Source organism: Scleropages formosus, chromosome 22 (assembly GCF_900964775.1).
Source record: "Scleropages formosus chromosome 22, fSclFor1.1, whole genome shotgun sequence".
Taxonomy (NCBI): Eukaryota; Metazoa; Chordata; class Actinopteri; order Osteoglossiformes; family Osteoglossidae; genus Scleropages; species Scleropages formosus.
Genome location: NC_041827.1, coordinates 8246580 through 8268860, shown reverse-complemented (window position 1 = coordinate 8268860; position 22281 = coordinate 8246580). Strand labels below are relative to the sequence as shown.

Genomic DNA, 22281 nt, shown 5'->3' with positions numbered 1-22281 from the left:
GCATTAGGTGATTAGACAGTTCACTGTAGTAACAGACCAGTAAAAATCTAAATCGGTGGTACTAAGTTGTCCCTGTTTTGCAGAGAAAACGGTAAAACCATTATCAATATGTTTTTCTATTATACTTAAATATTCGTTGCAAGTTTTCCGTAACATCGCTTGCTCAGCAAGGAGCGTAATTAATATACGGAAAAAAATCCAAAATCGTGTCAGTATTTATAACATGGCTCAAGTCGTCTTTTTATGTATTGTTAAAGAATATATTTCAGTGAAGTATTATTAATGTGGAAAATCTTAATTTACCTGTTTGTCTATGAAAGCAGTCTGCAGAAGAAGCTCTTTGTTCCTTTAGCTGTGGGTATCACACTGCAGTCTTCGCTAGACTGTCGTCTATGTTTGGGGTTGATAGTCTGTGACTTGCAGAACCGCCTGCCTGTTTCCTTCCTTCTCTATAAAGCTGTGGTTCCCCCCCCCAGCATGCACTTGTGATTTTCATCTCGGTGCATTGGGTTCATAGCCGTTAACCACTATAATGTGTGCTAAGTTAGTACATGCTTGCATGGTAAAGATTTGGCTCTTGATCGCTTGTTGTTGTTGTTGTTGTTGTTGTTGTTGCTGCCGTTAGTGAGCAAGCCCATCTGAACACTTTTCGGGTCTTTTTCGGGAACCAAGTGCCTTGTCCTAGTGCTGTTGAGTGTACAGAGGTGCTGTCACCCCAGTACCAGAAACATTATGTAGAGTAGGGTGTCGCTGTGCAGTGTTTTAAAAGATTTGTTGGGTATCAAGAGCCAGGTATACCTTCTGCTTTCATTATCATGCTCCCAGTATCCTTAGGCCCCCATGGGAGGGAATGTGAAATTTTCTGCCCCGCTGCCGCAGAACTGCACGCTCGCCGTGTTCTGTTCTTAAGAGGCACGGCCATAAAGCGAAGGTGGTTCAGCCACTGTTTCAGATGCTTGTTGATGGTGGAGAACCCTCTGAATTGTTTTGCTGTATGTGCGCTAGAAATAGCCAATAATCATGGCTTTGCACAGAGTGCTGCATTGTAAATATGGCCTTCATGTAACCCCATGAAAGGGACACAAAACAACAAAAAGGTTGAAGAATGTATTACTCAGTGCAGTGATCCCAGACTGGCTGTTGAACATGTTCAAAGGCATTTGGTGGTTTGGATGTCATTTTTATGTTGGAGCTGCATTCAGTCACAGCAGCTGCTCTACTGGAAAGGGATGGTAATGCAGTGTGTTTGAGTCATCGCGCGCGGAGAGCTGTTTACCGGACAGCTCTTCTGTGGAAGCGGCAACCGGGTCCGAGGGGAGGGGGTTTGTCAGAACGGTCAGGGAGATGTACTCCGGCAGCGCTGGACCTTATGTGTCATGAGGCTTAGCCTAGAACATGTGGGTTGTCTATTCCATGGTCCAAGAATTTCCTCTTCTTTTTTTTTTTTTTTTTTTTAAAAACTTCAGCAGCAGTCACACCAAAAAAAACAACTTGTCAGACTAACAAGTAATCCTTTTGTCAGAACAGATTTTCAAACGTTACTACGGGATTATTTAAGTGTGTTGACTTGTCACAATGTTTCTTTGCACCAGCGTTAAGTTTTACCTGTGTTATGGCTTTCCTGTGGGAAGTTTGACCGCCTGCCGTGCGACGTATGGTCATCGCAAAATGTTGCGATGCTTTCACAGAAGACGGGAGTAAACGGAGACACTGGCGCAAACTTGTTGAGACGTGTCAGATACGCAGCATTGATGATGATGAGGAGACGGATGGCCCGGTATCCTGCTGTATAATTTTTTTTAGAATTTATCCTTGGCGGTGACCCACCTCACTGCTAAACCTGCTAGAAAGTAGTTGCAGATCCTCTCCATTGGCTCTCCCAGTGGAATGAATTTATACACTTAAGAGTTTAACCCAAGTGATGTTCAGTCACCCTGCCTTGGGTTACTGGTGCTTGTGCAGCATGTGATACATCTTACACAGGGCTTACTGCTTGCAGTTCCAAAAGCAGGGTTTTAGGGACAGAACAAGTCTCTTGCGGGCATGGGGTTTCGCTGTAGAACAGCACATGGCGAGCAAGTTATGAGAAGAGGCTTAGAGGTTAAAGCCATTTCAGAATGGATTTCAAATCTCTCTGCAATTTCTTGACAGCATTTTCCATAATTACTTGTCAGCTAAATATATATGATACTCAATGTAATTCTTCACAACAAATGTCATAAAATTTTTGTTAAATTAGAAAGTCTTTAACTATAATACAGGCTTACCCCACTATCTGCCCTTAATCCATTTCTGAAAATGGGCTGGATAACAAAAAGATGGATAACGGAGCCCATTTCCTATTTTTTTTTTTTTTTTTTTTCCCTCATGGAAAAAAGTTTTAATTGTGCCTCAGTGAATCCGGAAAACCCCGAGCAACTTTTACAAATGTCTCAATACTGTAAAATAACTGTAAAAGTGATATAAAGCAATGAATAATAGTTTGGAACTGTAGTTGCACTTTCTACAGATGCTTACTCTTATGCATTAAGTTTAAGATGGACATCTGCTTAAATATTATAGCATTACGGTTCAAGGCATTGCACATACTATGTGACAAAATTTACGGTAAAGTTCCCAGAACGGATTGCGATGATAGCTTGTGATGAGCAATGATCCACAACCACGAGAAAAACCAAACTTACGAGTAGGATGCTGTATGCCTGGCAGGGCTGCTTCCTTCTATCGAAACTTTGACTGAAGATCAAGATGTGCATCAGCGTAAAGGGCAATGTAGGTGGATATATGAAGGCATTATAAATAACATAGCAATATTGTACATTTTTTAATCAGAAGTTTTCATATGTCTTCTGCCTGACTTCTGAAAAGTTAATAAAATATAACTTTGGAGGGGTTTTTTGGGTAGACTTTGGCAAAAAAAAGGCATTATAGCTAGACAGAATAAGGTGTTTATAAAATAAATCACTACGCTATCAGGTATTTAAGTTGCCCAGGAATGTTTTGTAGCATCTTTATCAGTTTGAGTAAGAAAATCTAAATGTGTTCTTACAGGCAAATTTTGTGAAACTACCCGAAAAAAATTTAAAAAAGGTATATCCGGGGGGGGATCGGGTCAGATAGCAAAGAAGGGTATTAATTTTCAAGAGAGATTATAGTGAAAGTGAGGACACTTGGGGAAGCCTGTGTTTTAAGTACACATGTACCTCTTATTACAAACATTCACGTTACAAATTTGTGAAGATATGAACATTTCTCTGTTTTATTTTTTCCATTTTAATTGTAGCATTCTATCTCTAAAAATTCTGTGTTGCAGCATGAAAATGTCCCATGTTTCTGCTTGCTACCATTAGTTGGCAGCAAGACGCATTCACGGTAAAATCTAAAATCTTGCTCTGGAGGGAGATGGGGAGGCAGGGGGTCTTAAAGGTGTATAGGAGTGATTTCTATCTGGGTATTTTATTATAGCTTTATCTGACACTTTCTGAAAGTGCCCAGCAAATAGAGGTACGTTTGTTTGCAAACTGAACGTGGTCAGGTGCCGACACATTTACACAATCTACTGGTCACTTTCTTTGGCAATTTTGTTGCCGAGTCGCTAATAAAACGCACGGTTGTTACGCAGATGCTTTTATATATGTTCTTCCCGTGCAGTCTTTCTTTACGCCGTCTTGCTCGCTCCTCTTTTTCCTTTGGCACCTGATGCACTTGAGGAACACAGCGCTGTCTTGCTTGTATAATGAGGACAATACACTCTGGAGGGTTGTGGAGTGTTTTTTTTTTTTTTTTTTTTAAAAATACATATCAATTACTTTTAAAAGTAGACCACCGAGGACACCTCTATGACAAAAGTTGAAACAAAAGGGTACATGCTATGGCAAATGTACTGAATAAGATGTGTATCTTGGCCAAATCAAATCTTTGCTCTCTTGGTCGCTTATGTATATTTCAGGTTACTTTGCCATTAGATTCAAACGTTTCTGCCGTTTCGTTAGATTTGATACCACATCCGTGTTAAAATGTGGTCCAGTTTACCTGATGAATTCCAGTGTCAGACCTGTGTGAAGCTATCCTCTGTTGCCATGAAGAAAAGGATGATGGCGGGACCTCGCAACGCTCTTGACATGCGAGAGCGGCGACTGCCTTGCCGCACCACTGCGGGACGCTTCGCGGCCTCCGTTGGCAGGCATTGGGCGATCTTTAAAAGCCTGATTTAATTCACATTAGCGGTGTGTTCTCCGCCGCCTCCCTGCCAGGGCGCTGTAGAATAGAGGACTGTGAAGCCCCTTTCACTTCCTGTGCATGAGGTGAATTCCACACCCCAAAAAAGAAGGGGAAAAAAGTACTATTCCACTGGGTCATTAACTGGGTCAGCAGATGTTAGGGAGTGGGAAGGAGGGAAGGAGGTAGGGAGAAGTGAGGAAGACGGCCAAGACCAACACTTTGATTTGCTGCGTAGGCGGGGAGAGTTGGACTCCGTGAACGAGCCTTTAGTGCTGTTTTTCATGTTCCTCTCAGAACTTGATGCGGATTAAAAATGTTTTCCTTATTCTGTCGTTTGGACTAAAACGCACCGCTCTTGTCCTCGATGCCCATGTTACAGATAGCGTCTGCGTTCCTCTGTCTGGGCTTCCCTCGCGAAGGTCCGTTGGTGCCGGAGCTCTTCCTACCGGGTGTCCCGAGAGCGTGTGGAAACTTCGCGGGCCTGCAGCCTCATACGGTGGTGTGATGCCAGCGATGGTCGCGAGGAATGCGCGTAATTAAAAGACCAAAATATCTAATAAATTCCGAGTTAAACCGAGAAACTCGGAGCCGGGTCTGCCGTCAGCATTCCGTCCCCTCGCCTCTCTTGAAACATTTCAGACCAAGCAAACGTGACGTGGCCGCGCTTCTGTGTCGAAGTAAACGGTTTCCCGGGAAACATGCGTCTCGGTTCGGCATGCTTGTTGCTTTAGCTTATTCATCATTCCCCTCTGTCTCAGACCTAAAATTCCACTTTGAGGAAATTCTGGAAAATGCTCTCAAGAGATTCCTGCTAGAGCCCTGGCCATTAACTTCAATAACGCCCATATGAGTCGTCTCGTCCCCCCCCCCCCCCCCCTTCCTTTGGTTATATGCATTGTATTACAGTTGGCTGCAGCCGGATCCGTTACCTTCATACTGCATAATTCTCAAAACTTGGCCTTTTTAAGTCTGAAACTGGTCATACATGAGCATGAAATTTGAAGGAGGTTTTAAATGGTTACGTTTTCTGACGAAACTGGCTCCGTGACCCTGCGTTTAGCTCTCTGGTGCTGCTGGAGAGAAAATGAGACAGTGAGAGAAAAGGAGAAAAGCTGCAGTGACCCCGAAGTAAACAAAATAAAAAAAATCTCCTTTTAGCATATGACAAGGAAATTTTGAGAACTATGGGTCTGTGTAAAGGACCTCTTGGGTTTTGTCTTGATGACTTTGGCTGCTGCTGTCACTGCAGTTGTCTTCATACCAGAGAAGAAGCTGCTCTGTGCCCAGCGCTCTGGAAGAGGCCCAGGTGGTGTGCGCTGGCCAGAGGAAAACACAGGCTGCTTTTGTGTTACGTCCTCATGCTGTAGATGAAGTACTTTAGATAGTTTGTGGAAATCAGAGTGTTGTGAAGTTTCTATCTCCTGCTTTTTCTTTTAGTTGCTTGTTGGGTTGGTGCACAGCAATTTTCCCCCTGTTGCAGTTGGGCCTTTTTTTATTCCGGTGGCACCTAATGTGGAATTCTATATTTCAATAAGTATACTAGTTACATTTTCCTTTTTTCTATTTTGTTTCCCGAAAATGAAGTCCAGCGCTCATTGGCTCTTTTTGTGATGGGGGCTGGAGTGAGCAGGTTTGTTTCCTCAAGGGTTGATCTGCAGATGCAGGCACATGAGATCGGTGCAGTAGGAATACTCATAGCTTTTTGCTAGTGTTACGCTGCTTGTCTGGCTTTCCCCCCACCCCTGGGGTGTCTTTCTATGTACTGTTCACTAACGACATCTGTGTGTCCCCCGCCAGGTCCCCACAGTCGTGTGTCACGCTGCCCACCCAACGAGTACCAGTGTCTGGGCACAGAGGTGTGCATCCACATGAGTAAGTTGTGCGATGGGGTGCACGACTGCACGGACGGCTGGGACGAGGGCCCGCACTGCAGAGGTACGGCCCCGCTGTCAGCTGACGCTATACTTGGAAAAATCATCTGTTTTTGTAATTTTGTCCCATTAAATCAAATGTTTTACCCATTTGTTTCGCTCAATGTTTTCTCTCTAATGTTTGTTCTAATCTGAAAGGACAGTTAGAAGCCTGCCTGCCACAGGCCTTTGCATGTTATCTCCATTTACAGGGTTGTGTTTTTGTGTTTATGTTGCAAATGGGTGGTGGTAATTAACACAGCTCTCTCCCCCCCCCCCCCCCCCCCCCCCCCCTTGACATATGGTTTGGATCTATGACCTTTTGTTTTTCTTGACTTGTGCGGTGGAATATTCCAACAAATAGTTCACTAGTAAAGAAAATGTCAAAACGAAAAGTGCTCAACTTAGAGTGAAATAAAGAATAAATGGCTTGGGTGCTCAACCGCCTCCTGTATGTAAGATTTTTGAGCGAAGATGGCAGAGCATACTCAAGCTTACTGAAAGTTTATTTTTTGGGACAGAGGTGTTTCGGCAGCAATCCTGCATCAGCTTACCTGTAGGTTACAAAATTAATGCTATATAAATACTTCTAAGATCCCTGTCTCCAACCTTTCATGAAAGTTTCCCTATCTTAATGTCCATAAAATGAAGGGATGTCATGTCCAGCGGCCTTAAAATGGGCAATTTCGAATCCTTCCTCCTAAATGAGCACTTGCTCTGTTTTTCGTAATCCTGTTTGTTGGCATCCTATTCTTATTCAGTTGTTTTACAATTGTTTCTGGTAATCCTTTTATTTGTTGGTCAAAATAGTTGTTCTGTTTTTCTGCCTTGGAGGTATTCTTGTTTTAAGTTGCATTTGTTCATCCGTGTGCCGCTCTTATACAGTTGGTCCATTGAGTATGACGTCTCTTCCCATTTAATGATCTTAGAAATGTGTACATGGCATTCCTTTTGTAACATACAGGTAAGCTGACGACGGCCGAAAAATAAATGTCTTTCGGTAAGCTTGAGTGTGCTTTCTCATGTCTGCTCCAGCATTACTTAACAACAAATGCCTTCGTGTGATGTTTACATTGTTGTGCGCGTTGTTTCTTAATGGTTTACCTTTATCTGAAACAAAATAATTTAGGATTAACTGTTTTTTTATTTCTGTGAATTATGGGGAAATGTCCATGGTAACATGCAGAAACTCGAGATCTACAAAAAATGAGAACATTTACATTTTTTCATTTGAATAGTTTTCAATCCAAGGCGACTTGCTCGTATACTAAAACACAATCATTTACCCGTTTATACAGCTGAGTGGTTTATGTTGTACAATTTCAGGTTAGGTAACCTGCTCAGATTAAAGCAATGGGAATGGGACTGGAACCTGTGTCCTTTACTGCTAGGCACTGGCTATAACCACTACGCTGCCTGCTGTGTTTTGACATTAACATAGAGAGACGGCAGAACCTTGACCCATACCTGGTTTAATTCATTCCTTCCTTTTTTCCTTAGGTCAACTCTCTAATGCTGCTATAGTTTTCCTTACTCAGTTTAAAAGCAGTGGTATGCAAGAAACCAGCAGTATTTCCATGTTTCTATCTCCTGCTACCTGGGTCCTATCAGGTCTTGTAACAGCAGGTGATGCCAATTCATTTTGAAGTGAGAGCAATAGGGATGACTTCTAGACCTTTGGGTTTTCCCATCTTCCACTGGTGATGAACACCTGAGCCCTGCTGTTCCCAGACCATCTCCCTGTACCTGCCCTGTCAGTGTGCCAGTAAGGGTAAATCTGGGGTGTGTTCACAATGGCCCTCATTGAGCCATTGTTTTTGCACAGGATTTCTGGGAATACCAGCTGTTTCTCAGACACCTGTCATGTCTGCTAGGCAGACGCAAGTGGCTTGTGCGTTGTGCAACTCTGAGTTCCGCAGCCGTATTGGAGTACATTTCACGTTGCACTTTCCCAAGCCTGTATTTTTCTCCCTCTGGTACCAGGGTCCTGCTTGCGACGGACTGGCGTCCCGTCCTGGGTGTGTCCCCTCCCCCTCTGGCCTTACGCCCTGTGTTACCGGGTAGGCTCCGGTTCCCCGTGACCCCGTATGGGACAAGCGGTTCTGAAAATGTGTGTGTGTGTGTGTGTGTGTGTGTGTGTGTATGGTACCAGAGGAACGGGTCTGGTCGGTCTAAGGTCAGTCAAAACATCGTACTCGTTTCCTCTCCTGTAGTAAGCAAGTGATGCGTGTGGGCACTGTCCAGACATGCCAAGTATGTAAGGTCTTAGCCGTCAAATACGGGCCAATGCATGTATGTGGCCTGTCAGTTCATATGTGTGCTTCTTCCTTGCCTTTCACTTCGAACCGTTTACCTAAATACTGTTGTCATAATGATTTCCAGTAGTGATATTGAAGCTGATTTCTCAGATGATAAAATGTTCGTCTCTATCTGCAAACCTAATATTGCGTTGTGTAGGAGTGCCAAGGCCTTCGTCCGTTCTTCGGAACGGAAGGGTGTGATGTTTCGCGCGCATAAATGTGACAAATAAATGCTCCGTGGTGAACGGTGACGGAGTGCTTGCGGGCACTCGGAAGTGCACCGCCTTGCTGTGGGGCCAGCCTGGGGGCGGGGTGGAGCTGCTCTGTGTGTTTGGTAAACAGAGCGGCAGGGGCACCCTGCCGCAAAGCCAGTCAGTCTGGAGGCTCAACTTTCTATGGGTCTTTGATCAGGGGGCCCAGGCCCGTTATGTAAGCTCCCCGCTGGCCAGTCTAGAGAGGAGAGTTGGGGCAGGAGACTCATTCCTGGTGCCCGTGCACCTCACTGGGGCCCCTTGATCATGAAGTGGGGCTGGTTTCACTCTCGTGAATCTGCCTCCTTGCATGGCTTGTTGATAATGAGGCCCCTCTCTGAAGACCCCAGCTCAATTTGAGTGTCTGCCCAAGTTTTAAGTGGGGGCAGGGGACATACTTCTCATGTTTGACCTGCTTTCAGCTCCTGTTTTCTCAGCAGGGGTCTTAGGTGGGGGTGTTTGCCCAGGAGGATCTGCCCTACATGTGCGAAGGGCCACGTAGAAGGGTACAGTCGTGCTCTGCACTTTTAGAATAGTTTGAGAGCTGGAATTTCACATTTACAAATCTTTGAAGGAGTGCGTGGTTCCATAGCAGTAAAATTAATCAACATTGTCAGGAATGAAATACCGATGCTCGGTAATCTAGAAGAATTTGTGAATTAACCCGAGATTTATGTGGGGTCAGTTCCAGTGGTGTGAACTTGATAAGGTGACTCGCTTGCGCTTTGTGCTGAGATGGTCAAGAAGCGGTCTTGCAATGTGACTTATCTCTCAGTGCGATATGAGATAAACACAGATGGCCTGCCTGGTCATCAGGCTGCGTTCTGCCAAAAGCAGCACTCTTAGCTGCCTCATAGAGCTTCCAGGTGTGTTGAAAATCTTCTCTGGGATTCGGTCTAACCCCCGAGAGGCTTTCAGGTCAACTGAGTGCCGAGAAGTCGGCAGAAACAGCCGAGTGCCAAGACCATGAGTGCCAGTCCCCCGGACAATGCGACACTAGAAGAGGGTACACAATTAAGCATGTACCCCTTGGGTGATGTTACAAAATGACTTGTACCATATGCCTTTTTTTCCTTCCAAAAGAAGGAATGAGAAGGAACAATCTGTACAATAGTTGTTTTTAATTCCAGTGGACAGAACACATTTTATGATTTGAGTCACCCGCAGGGATCAGCTGCATGGCTGAAACTGTGGATGTTTTGGAACCAAGTACTATGCCTGACAAAAATTGCTTGTAAACCCAAAACAGTGGGGCATTGAAATTCATACATTTTGACTGTACATGACACGATGCATTTGTCAAAAATCCGATCGTATACAAATGTCTGCAGTTCTATTGTTTCTTTCATTCATTGATCTTTTTAGTCTGTTGACCTTTCATTCAAACATTGTCCTTTTGACCTGTAAGCATGTGCCTTTTTTTGAAGGTACCAACCAACAAGTTGTGGTACATTTGTGCGCTGTGAATAACGCATTAAAAATGTGACAAATCCTCGCCAAAGTTCTCACTTCACGCTGCTCGTCGGCTCGGTCACCTTGCACCCCTTACTTAATCGTCTCCAGGATTATGGGAAGAAGCATCAATTTTTGAAGGACCCCCACTGTTGCCAGGCTTTGAATGGAGTCCTGGCAGGTTCCCAGGCCCTGGCTGCTACAATCCCATCTTTTTCTTCATGTCAGAGGGGAAATGTGCTAAAAAGCAAAAGAGTTTGCCTGCTCCAAAGCCCAAGGCCCCATGAACTTCCCTTTTTGCTCATATGCTGCTTGGGCTTTTGCTGTGTTGAGTTCCCACTCCTGGCAGGATGAAGAGTGACTGGAGCCTGCTGGTTGTGTCCACTACTTCGGTGGAGTCTCTTTGAGAGCTTTCTTATTTGAGCCTTTGGTGCTATTCAATGCTTGACTAAAGTGTAAAGCCACAGGCTGTCCATGGAAAATTGAGTTTGCTGACTTCTTTTCCTACACTCTCTACCTCGCTGTCTGATACAAGAGCTAAAGCTTGTGTGATGTATGGGACGAAAAAGTGTTACATTGGCTTTTCATCTAAATTCCATGTACTTTGTAAAATGGAGCACTAGAGGTTTTTAATGGAATTTGTAAAGTATTGAAATATCCATTGTGACTTTAAGAAAGTATGGTTGTCTGTTATGGGACTAATTTCACAGGAAATGTATAGAGGGCCAACTTTGACTGAACAACAGATTTATGCTCCGTTGTGAGCAGGAAAACATGGCAGGACATTTAGAATGTAAAGCACGGCAGTTCTCTGTTCTAGCTCCGTTGTGGTGGGTTGACCTCCCCCCCCTCGCTCAGAACTGCTGAAACTCTGCCTCCATTCAAGAAGGGTCTGAAAACTCACCTTTTCCAGACTCACTTTGCCCAAGATCTCTCCAGCTCATGTATGGTGTAAATGTTCATGCATCGTAACTTTATGATCATTCCCAGATAAGCCTTTACACAGCCACTAGTCCTACTCCTGTATTGTATGTAAATGTTTGTGTACCTTATACAAAAATTGTAGGAAGGTTTATCAGGATTTATCTATCCTGCATTTTATGCACGTACTCGAACGATGAACATCGGTGCATCAAGTGGAAAGTAACAAACTAGGTTTACTTAATCACATGTCTGCAACTGTGTTTCTTACACTTAATGTAATGCACACATTTGTATTTTTGCTAAGATGTATGTCGCTTTGGAGAATAAATGTAAATGTAATTCACCTATTCAAAGACATGGTGGTCTGGGATGGTACCCCCTTGTCATAGGATAGTGAGACATGCTAACCATGGATCTTCAGTGCTGCTTGTTTGTCTCCCTGGCAGTGGTTCTGAATTTCGTATGGAGGGGTGTACACCTCAGATGCCAAAGTGGCCATGGTATGCAGTATTCCAAATAATGGGAGCTAAGGTGACCGCTGCTGTCAGATGCAGTCCTTCCTGTGTGGGACAGTGGCGCGTTGGGCTTAGCACGCTCCGCTGCCGGGTCTCAGGAAGCGATCTTAAATGGGGCAGAGTGTGTGCAGACTCTGCTCCCAGCACCACCCCACAAAGGCCTCATTGTGTCCCCAAAGATGCTGCTCTGTGTATAATGAGCTTTTGCCTTTGCTGAACAAACCTTTGCTCGTTCGTGCCCCTACACTCATTTCTTTACCCACAGTAACAGAGTATGGTGCTTGATGTATTGAGGAGGGAGTGGATGCACCAAGCACTCAGATGCATGTTTTTATTAATGATCAATATGAGAAGCAGCATGCATTACATAGAGGTCCTGCCTTTGAAAGGGAAATGGCCACCTAGCAATAACAGCACTACTATACTATAGAAGCTTTGAAGAGGGTAGGGTTTCTTAAAGTGCTTGTTTACTTATCCATCTGCACATATACCTGCCAGCCAGTCTGGATCTACATTCCAGTCTGCATATCAATGGGCTCCCTCTGTACGGCTGCCCGGCCAGCCGGGATGCCTTTAGGTTTCTCCACAGATTCCTCTTTGGAGAAAAAGGTTTCAGAAATAGAACACATGCCAGCATGATACTGCTGTTGGACTGTTTAATCATTCCCTCTGAGTCAGAGTACCTGCAGAAATCAGTGGGTGTTGATGTGAGTTTGGAGTACAGGATGTGTATGCCTGTCTGTGTCTCTTCATATCTCAATCTGTCTGTTGCCTTCTTCCTTTCTGTATTTTCATTGTTCTGGCTCTGTGTGACACATTGTTTAGTCTGTACCATTGCTGCAGAATAGTGGCTCCTGGAACACCCTTTGCATGATTGCTGACAGTCATCAAAGATTTTGCCATCCTGTCATACCTGCAGAGTCCATACAGAGACCTGGCTGGGGTCTCTCTGGAGTTCCTCCTCTCCACAGGCTTCCTTCCAGCCAGGAGTACAACACTGCATGTTGAGAGTTTGTGTGTTGAACTATAATATTGTCTGGTGTTTACACACTTCGGTTGTCCACTGAGTTGATTTGGCTTTCTGTTGGTATGGTGCTCGTTAAAGGGCAGATTTCCCCCCATTCTGTTTTAAGGGTTTCATCTAGGATCAGGAAATCTGTGTGGTCTGAGATAAGACAAATGAATGTAATTTTTTACCTTCCACCAGGTAGATGCTATCTGTAAGTACTATCCGCCTAGGAAGTGTAATATTAGAACTTGATAAGGATCTGCAAGCATTGCAAGACGGACTTGAATGAATGTTATTAGTTTGGCTTGAAAAGGTATTAATCTACATTTGATTCAGCGCGGGATCTGATTGTCAAACCGTGACCTTTTTCTCAATCTAGAAATTTTATGGACGCGTACTCCTGGAAGGTCCGAAGTTCTTGAAAGAAATTTCAGCTGGGTTTATTTTGTGGTATCAGACACCCATCTATCTGTCTGACTTTCCTGTCCTACTGTCCATTTGCAGAGTTTGCCTCAAACTGCACACACTTTGGCTGCCAGTACAACTGTTCAGTGACACAGTCTGGTCCCATGTGCTACTGTAAGAATGCCTTTGAGGTTGCCTTTGATGGAAAGTTGTGCAAAGGTGAGCTTTGGTTTATTTTAAACCCCACTTAATCTCTCCTAGCAGTTGGTACAGCACCTGACAGAAACCTTCATTTCCAGATTTTGATGAGTGTACAGTTTATGGGACCTGCAGCCAGACCTGTACCAACACCGTGGGCTCCTACACCTGCAGCTGTGTGGAGGGCTATCTGCTGCAGCCAGACAACCGGTCCTGCAAGGCCAAGAATGGTAAGCAGAACCATCAATGTGTTTTGCATACACACACAGTCATCTGTATCTGCTCATTCTGTAAAACCAAAAAAAAAAAATAAAAAATCTTTGCATCCTTCAGATGCATGGTAAGGTAACACTGTCCAAATTAACACCTGCCAAGGATGTTTTGGTTGCTGTTTGGGGCCTTCAGAAAAACATTTTGTGTCTTTATTAGCAGAACTAACTTCACCAAGTATCTGGACTGGAATTTAAGGTCTTGCTGCAGTACACTTGATTTGTATTTGCTCCTCATATGCTTAATTCACAGTGCACACGTTACAGAACATGTGATCTTTGTACATGTATAGCATTTTTTTTGGATGCTCCATGTTTGTCATGTTTTATCACTTATGCACAAGCCCTCTATTCCCTTGTTTAACCCTGGTGCATTTGCATTCGTTTAGACCCAGTGGATCGGCCTCCAGTATTGTTCATTGCCAGCTCCCAAAACATCCAGGCCACATCACTGAGCGGCACCCCCATTCATGGCTTAGTGTCTACCAGCACCAAGCAGACCAGTGCCATGGACTTCATCTACACAGATGAGACTTTGTGTTGGATCAACGTGGGTGATATAGCTGCTGGCACCCAACTTAAGTGTGCCCGCATCCCCAACCTGAAGAGCTTCACAGAGGAGAGGACCATCAACATCTCTCTGAGCCTATACCGTGAGTGCCTCACTGCTGCACAGGTTCACACTCAACAAGCTGCAGTAATATGCATGCAGTGACATGCTACATTGCATTACTCTTGAAATTAATGTGCGGACAAGATCTAAAATCACGCATTCTGTTTCTTGGCATGTTCTCTGACTGCTGTTACTGCACAATGGGCAAAAAATCTACATATGATTAATATAATGAGTTACTAAGCCGTGTGGGGAAATCCTGGCGTGCAGCTTTGCACTTATGTTGATTGGTATTTGTTGTACGGCAGACCTGCATTTTAAAAGTCTTTGCCTACTGTTGGTGCACTTCCTTTTAAGTCTTAAACTATTTTCCTAGCAGACGGCTGTCAGCTATTTTTACTGGGAATGCCCAGAGCTGGCGTGATTCACAAATGCAAGGTTTGGTTACCACTTACTTTGAATTCAAAGAGGTTTGTTCAGATCAGTTTTTCCCCTTTGTTTATATTTTTTACCTTCTGCATAAAGGGTGCTGGTTGCAGTCAGGATCCTTATTGCTACTAGTTTGGTTAAACAGCTTTTAAAGGCCACAGTCAGTAAAATTTAAAAAGAATGAAAATAACTGGCTGTTTTGCAGAACACCCACTGGAAGAAGTATGTTCCTACCTCCCAAGTTGGCACTGGTGTTGTGCCTTAAGGGGGGCACGTCAGAACTAGGTGATGAATTGACTAAACTATAAGAAAAAGTGGTAACGTGCATAAAATACTAAACTGGTACATTGCTGATTTCACAATAACAAGGAGATAAGAGTGAATAAAGATGAAGTAAATTTTTAAAGGAGCAGACATGCTCATGGGATGGAAGGTAACCAGGGATGGGGTCTGGACTTGTGGAGCATCTTTGTGGTGCTGGAGTTCAAGCCAATTTCTGGAGTTTAGTTTATATTTCAACACCCCAACTTCCTGTTCTCCCCCATGCCTGGTCGGTGAGCTCAGCCAGACAGATGGCAACTATATTTCCTCCTGATTTCAAGTACATATAGCATACTTAAAGTAACTATGGTTTGCAGTTAAGGCCAGATAGCCTATGGAACTGTCATCCACATCACATCAGCAAAAGTAAATGACTTTTTCATGTTTCATGAAAAATGTTCATGTGTTCTGAAATGGAGCAAGTTAATGCTGGTCTGGTGTCATCAATGGTAACGTCTTAATACAAACTAAAATGATTTTCTCTCAAGCTTCTCAAATTTGTTGTTCTACAGCTCTGAGATATGGAACAAATTTCCTAAGTAGTGAAGTTTTCCTTCTTGTCTCAGGACAACACTCTTGTATTGTTATCATAAACAGAAACGACATTTAGTTCCCCTGTATACAAGCTATATAGAGGAATGACAATAAAAATCCACTTGACATAATCCAATATCTGAATAGCAGTATCTCGGGCAAGCAGAATAAATGTAATAGGTATCTAGGCAAAGGCTTCATTACTTCAACTGTGTATATTCTGCTATAGTTGTCAATGGTAAAGTGGCCTTCCAGAGGTTCAGGACTTTTCCCACTGGGCTGTTGAGGTTTTGATTGAGCAGATTGCTAGTTATCAGCCGCTGTAACCAGCTGAACTGAGACACATTTGGCGTCTACCACATACAGGAACAGAGGCATTCGCAGACAAAACTCCTCTCGCAACCAGGTCTTCATTATGAATTTAGGGGCGTGAGGAATGGCTCCTCCCAAAATTGGTACAGCTGAAATTCAGCCCTGATTGGTTCAATGCTAATGGTCACATGGTGACATTGCAGTATGAGATCTTAATTTTTGAGGACGTTTCCCAGTCGGAGTCTAAATTAAGTGGAGATATAAGCCGTGGGGGTCACATGCCCAGTTTATTGCTTTGAAACTTATCTGTATTAAGCTGCTTGTTTATAAGATGTAGGTGTTTCTCCAATGGAAATACGTGCCATAATGCAGCTCAAAACTAAAGCCTATAACATCTGAGAAATGACTGAGGATGGCAGTGAGATGCACGGAAGAGGAAGATATCGAAAACCAGGATTAAAAAGAAGGCGACTGTAGATCACGTCTCTTTTGCAAGAAAACCACACGGGTGGTTGAGTTTAAAAACTACATTTTTACTCTCTATCAGTTCTCGTTGCAGCTACTTGTTGTGCACTAGCAAATATAGTGGTTTTGGACTAAGTGACAGTACCTTTGCACAGATGATTTTTCATTAGTGTTTTTTATTTAGTTTTACAGCAATTTAATTTATACATTATTTATATTAGTTTAATTTGCAACTTGGACTGGCTGGTTTGGTTGATGTGTAGTGGCATGACGGCTACGTTAGTTGCGGTGCTTCATTGTTCAGTTGCCCCACTACTAAGGGCTTGTCTGCAGTATACAGCTCCTGGGCTGAAAGCGAGTCCCACCTCGGCCCTTATAGTAGAGCTAACCCCCTTCCCTTCCAGTTCCCCATCCTGTGTCTAATTGAGGATTTGGTTTTTCATGTTTGTGCACTCTGAACCATGGAATGTGCAGGAAATTCCAGCAGCTGTACTGGATTTCTCTCATCCCCTAAAACCACTCCCCTCCACACATGCACACAAACACCTTTTCTCACCCAAAAAACCCCACCCCTACCTATCCCCTCTGGGTCCATGAGACCAGGCACCGTGGCATCTATGAGACCTTTTAATACATGATTACTTAAGCAGAAGTCAAGAGGGAGCAGGAAGTAAGAGCAGCGGCTGTGGGTCAGAGAGCAGGAGCTGGCTGGGATCGTGTCGCCTGACCCTGACTCGTGCCAGCCGAGAGCTCCCATTCCCTGCCGCTGCTCCATTTCTGCATGGCCGCTCTCCGTGTGGAAACTATTAAAATGTGCCCGCCCCTCAAAAAAGTCAGCGATGGACCGTTGGACATTGATTCAGCACAATAATGCTCTTTATTCTGACTTTAGTCAGCTTTCCACAGTAATGCAACAGGCTAACCTTATTTTGTCATCTGTTGAACAGAGTAGCTTAGGTTGCAAAGTGGCTATTGAAAAAAGATTGCATCTTATTTTTTTCCCCTTTGCTGGCAGATTCTGCATCATCCTGCTGTCCGATTTCGAAAGCCCACAGCATTTCCCAATTTTTGACATGTCACAGAAAGAAAGCAGTTGTTGATTGGGGTAAAGTATTAGGTAGTTGAAGTTACACAAGAAGTGGTGTGTTGCTGAGATTTATGACCTCAGCAGTATGTGTAATGCATGAATTGTACTTTTGCTGAAATGTACGTCGCTTTGGACAAAAGCATCTACTAAATGAAGAAATGTAAATGTGTGCAGATGAGTCTCTAGGTGTGTCCCTCCAATATCCTTGCAACTCCAAAAAAATAAAAAATGAGAGCTCTTGTTAATCTTAACTAATGCTGCTTTTAAAATTGGTTATGAAAGCTTTCTTGAGGTGTTAATATTACACTATGGTTTTTGAGCGCACTTTTTTTAACTTTAACTTTCCAGGAAAAGTCATCTTTAGCATTGTATTGTACAAATAATCTCAAAGACAAAAATGGAGAAACTGTTTTTGTCTGTTTTCTTGTGGCAACAAAGCATCATGATGGAGAGCAGTTTATATTTTGAATCAAACAGGTTACAGAGCAATATTTCATTTCTGCCTTTCCATTTTCCATAATTTGTTGATGCAGCTCCAACTTGGTTTTTAGTTTCTCTGTTCATAATTTTCCTTAGGAATGTACTACAGTATGTAGTCAAGCTAAGCAGAAGGGATAAGAAGTTAGGAACATGGAGGAAAGCTTCACGGGCTTGGTTTCAGCCAGAAACAAAAGCCACATTTCAAGCTTGCAGTCTTATCTCTCTGATGTAATCTGTAGACGTGCCTTGGAGTGTGGTGGTCCAAGAGAATGGCAGCGTACACTTGAGGGTTTTCTGAAATAAGAAAGGAGGTGTTTTCCTCCACTTGTTGTTGCTGAGACTAGAGCACTGTTGTAAATGACTGCATGCCATACACATTCCTCTCCTTAGACCAAAATTACCACTTTCAAGTCGTTAATCTGGACATGGTGTGAATTCATCTGTGGCTTCTTTCAGCTTCAAAATGAATTTTGACTTGCCATACGACATCTTTGCAGTATGTTGTATTCTGGAGTTTTTTTTTCGTATGAGTTTTCTTCTGTTATCTTGCATATGAGAGCAAGTAGAGACATGAACACAAAGTAAAACATGAGTGGACTGGATACCTGGGTCTGCATGGTACAGTACGTACTAGAAATCTTCTTAAGTGATCATGAGTTTAAGAAGAGCTGGCCATTTATGGCTGTATCAGAAGCACACTTTTGGCTCTGGGGACATTAAATGCTTTGTTCTGCAACTAATCTGTTTCAGACTTAAGCAGAACTACTCAGACCCCTCCACCATCCCTCCTTTTCTCCTTGTCTGAATTACTGACATTGTTTTGTCATTCATTTTTTTTTTTTTTTTTTTTTTTTGTGTTTGTTTGGGCCTCTCTCTTCCCCGGGCCTTACGTGCCCTTGGCGGTTCTTAACTGGTACCATGTTCATATGCATTTTCAGATGATTTCTTCAGGTAGTATTGTACTAAACCTCTGTGAATAATGCTCTTTGGGAGCGAGGGCCATACGGGGTGAAGACATTTAATCATGGCTAGTCCTGGAAGCCAGGTTGTTGTTGTTCCCCAAGCATTTCTGTCGGCTAAGATGACCCCTTGTGCTGTGAACTTCTTCTCCTTCTAGGTCATTTGCTAGCTTTGCCCAATTCTGGGAAGCAATACACTCCAACATTGTTTAGTACATTGGTAAAGACCATCCGCTGGAGGGCAAGACGTAAGGAAAGATAAACAAGGACAAAAGACGAATGATAGAGGAGAATCGGGCTCTGTTTTTACAATTACTTTTTTATAGCGCAGGAGAAGCAGGCTGAGTTACAGTTAAGGAATACTGGCTGTCTTGCATTCCTGGAGTGTGGCGGGACTAGTGGGCTGGGAATGAAAAGGGGAAGGAGGTAAATTTTTTGGCTTCCTGGTGACACTTTCCATTTACCAGAAATGGAAGGAGAAGTCAAAATGATTTTGTCGAACGCCTAACCGAGTACGGTTTTATTTTGCTTCCCCCCCCTCTTTTTTTTTTTTTTTTTTTTTTTTTAAATTCTTCATGGCCAGCTTTGTGTATGTGGTTTGCAGCATTACACAACTTTGCTTCTGCTTTCTATCTGTGAGTGCATCAGCGCCATTTGGAACAAACAGCTGGAACTGCTTAAAGTGGAATATGTATTAAAATGAAAGGCACCTTTGGGAATATCTCCCCTAATTCCCGTAAACCCCCAGACTCTGCAAAACAGCCAAGTTTCCTTTGTGAAATCAGAGTGCCTAACTCCAGGTATTTTTTTTCTTTATTTTTTTAGAGCACATCTGAGTAGTAAAGTGCATTTTTGCTTTTTGTCCTTCTCTTGTACCCCTTCCCCTTATTCCGATGAAACCATTCTTTTTGTTGTTTAAAGAAAAAAAAAAAAAAAAACACTACCCACTCAGTCTTCAAGGCTTTTGGAGAGCCATGCTGCAACCAGGTGTCCACCACTGTACTCGTCCCTGCCCAGATCTACCGAAGGCACAGGGTTAATGGGTTTGTGTGTTGATGGGTTGGTATTTATAAAAATTCGGCCAACAGCGAGACAAGGAATACAAGTCAGGGGTTGTGGTCTATTCTGTGGCCATAGGAAGGAGAGTGTAGGCAGCTGGACAAACACCGGGTTGCTCTGTCATCCCCAGTGTAGCCCTCCTACCTCCAGGATAAGCCAACCTTCAGCAGGAGCTTCTTTGTTCAGACTGAAAGTGAAGACTTGTGAGATACAGGAGGTTTAGACCATCACGACCCTTGACTGTTCTTACCTTAGCTGGGTGACCTTGTTGTTAACTGTCAAAAGGCAACTCTGTGTCCAGGAATGAGGTGTGCCCTTCAGAAACTACTTTAAGAAAATCCTGCAGTAGAAATGATGTACATGTAAAATTATGTTGGGACGGATAACTAAGTAACCAAGTAATTAATGTGGAAAGAGGACAATGTAGCTTAAATTACATGAAATGAAAAAGTGCAGAATCAGAGAAATGTCTAATTGAACTGACCTGTGCAAATGGTTTCGTGTTTTTTTTTTTTTTTTTTTTTTTTTTTTTTTTTTTTTTTTTTGGGATGTGTTTATTGCTGTGTATATGTAAACTGTTCAGAGTTTGGATGAGCCCGTGAGTCATTGTGCAATTATTTTTGACCCCTTGTTCTGCCTTGTGATAATGAATCACTCCTCAATTCCTGTTTGTGAGCTGATGTATGCTCTTTGGTGCATATAGGTTGATGAAGGATTAATCTCAAACAGTGGGTACTGTGAAACAGACAGTTTTACTTTCTATTCTATGAGTTAAAGAATCCATGGCCTGATGAGCTCCCTATGTGTGCTGACACATTCCTCTAGGCCCAGCTCCTTTACTTCTTTCTGCATATATTGCTCCTTTTCACTTCATGCTCCAACAGTTAATATCCACAAAACATTTATATTTCAGTGTAAATTCACATTTAAACAAATATATGCTTTTAATGCCTGAGGTATACGCTTTCTTTGAACCATTTGATTGTCATCTGTGTCATTGAGCGTGTGCTTTTGTTTTATGACAGTTATGATGCACTCAGAGTAAAATGTATTTTCATAAGAAATGTAAATTTTTATTTTTTTTTCCTGCATCAGTTTTTCCACTTACTTTTTTTTACTGACCAGATGTGGAGCAGATGGCCATCGACTGGCTCACAGGAAACTTCTACTTTGTGGATGATGTGGATGACCACATCTTTGTCTGTGATAAGGATGGGACAACTTGTGTCACGCTTCTGGATCAGGAGCTCTACAATCCTAAGGGCATCGCCCTGGACCCATCAATGGGGTGAGCACTGCTGACAGGGCCCTGCGTTTTGCTCTGGATCACCATCTAACATCACCCTCAGGGACGCTAAGGCAGTGGTACTTTACCTAATCCACATTATGGAAAGTCTCTCCGAGCCACGCCTTATGATTGTCCGTATTCTGCAGCGTAAAGTTGATTCAATATTCTTCCCTTTGACCAAAGTTGCCACCTTCTAAACATACATACTTGTACACATTATGTACCCTATTCTTGACATTTTTAAAAATAGCTAGACAGATCTTACTAAAATTTTGTAGGCACCCCCAATCACAAGTTATTACACAAGCATTGAATAAAAACAAAGTTATTCTCACTGTATTAAAGCCCTTTAACTCTGAATACCAAATTTGGATGTACATGCTGAAATATTTACTTTATTATGGGTCCTAAGAGCTAGCCTTCTGATCACCCAAAGGAACCTCTAAACAAGTGCTTGTGACATCATTATGGTTGAGTCTCGATTACATTAGTCCATTGATCTTTACAGAAGCTGACGCTAAAGGAGTGACGTTAAACGAACGTTTAGGTTTGCAGATGTTTGAAGACATCCATGGTACTCTTAATTACCGCAAGTCTATTTGTGAACCACGTGTGATTGTCAACACATTGATTTCTTGCTATCCTTTCCGCATGCAGCAAGGTGTTCTTCACAGACTATGGGCAGATCCCCAAAGTGGAGCGCTGTGACATGGATGGGCAGAACCGAACCAAGCTTGTGGACAGCAAGATCGTATTCCCTCATGGGATCACCCTGGACCTGGTCAGCAGACTGGTGTACTGGGCTGATGCCTACTTGGATTACATCGAAGTAGTGGACTACGAGGGCAAGAACCGCCACACTATCATCCAGGGCCTGCTGGTCAGTGCTACTCCCACCTTATGAGGAATGGTTTTGTGTGTCACTTGATCTCTATCAGTTGATATCAGATGATCTGTAGGCTAATGACTTTGTCCTGAAGCTCTGAATGCCAAATTTAACTAACACATTTCCGGATACCAGGATGAGGTGGCACACTGTAATCTCCAGCTGCTCTTAACACTGCTTCTCATCTTGGGTGTATACTTTAGAGACCCTGATAGAGCAATAACTCTGTGAGCTGCATAAAGCTGTACATGTTCTTGGAACGGTGGCACAGCGAGTAGCGCTGCTGTCTCTCGGTGCCTAGGTGGTGCAAGAGAACGTGGGTTCGATCCCCGCTCAGTCTGTGTGGAGTTTGCGTGTTTTCCCCGTGTCTGCGTGGGTTTCCTCCGGGTGCTCC

General features: G+C 43.3%; 1 protein-coding gene across 3 annotated transcripts in view; it reads left to right on the top strand.

Annotated features, from left to right (window-relative positions):
* Positions 1–22281, top strand: part of LOC108918410 (low-density lipoprotein receptor-related protein 1-like) — a 110036-nt gene that overhangs the window by 25343 nt on the left and 62412 nt on the right. For all 3 annotated transcript variants that reach the window (XM_029247882.1, XM_029247881.1, XM_029247883.1), the window contains exons 3-8: positions 6019–6156; positions 13087–13206; positions 13287–13415; positions 13844–14107; positions 20839–21001; positions 21659–21881. In XM_029247882.1, the coding sequence (XP_029103715.1) occupies positions 6019–6156; positions 13087–13206; positions 13287–13415; positions 13844–14107; positions 20839–21001; positions 21659–21881 (1037 nt within the window). The remainder of the gene's footprint in view (positions 1–6018; positions 6157–13086; positions 13207–13286; positions 13416–13843; positions 14108–20838; positions 21002–21658; positions 21882–22281) is intronic.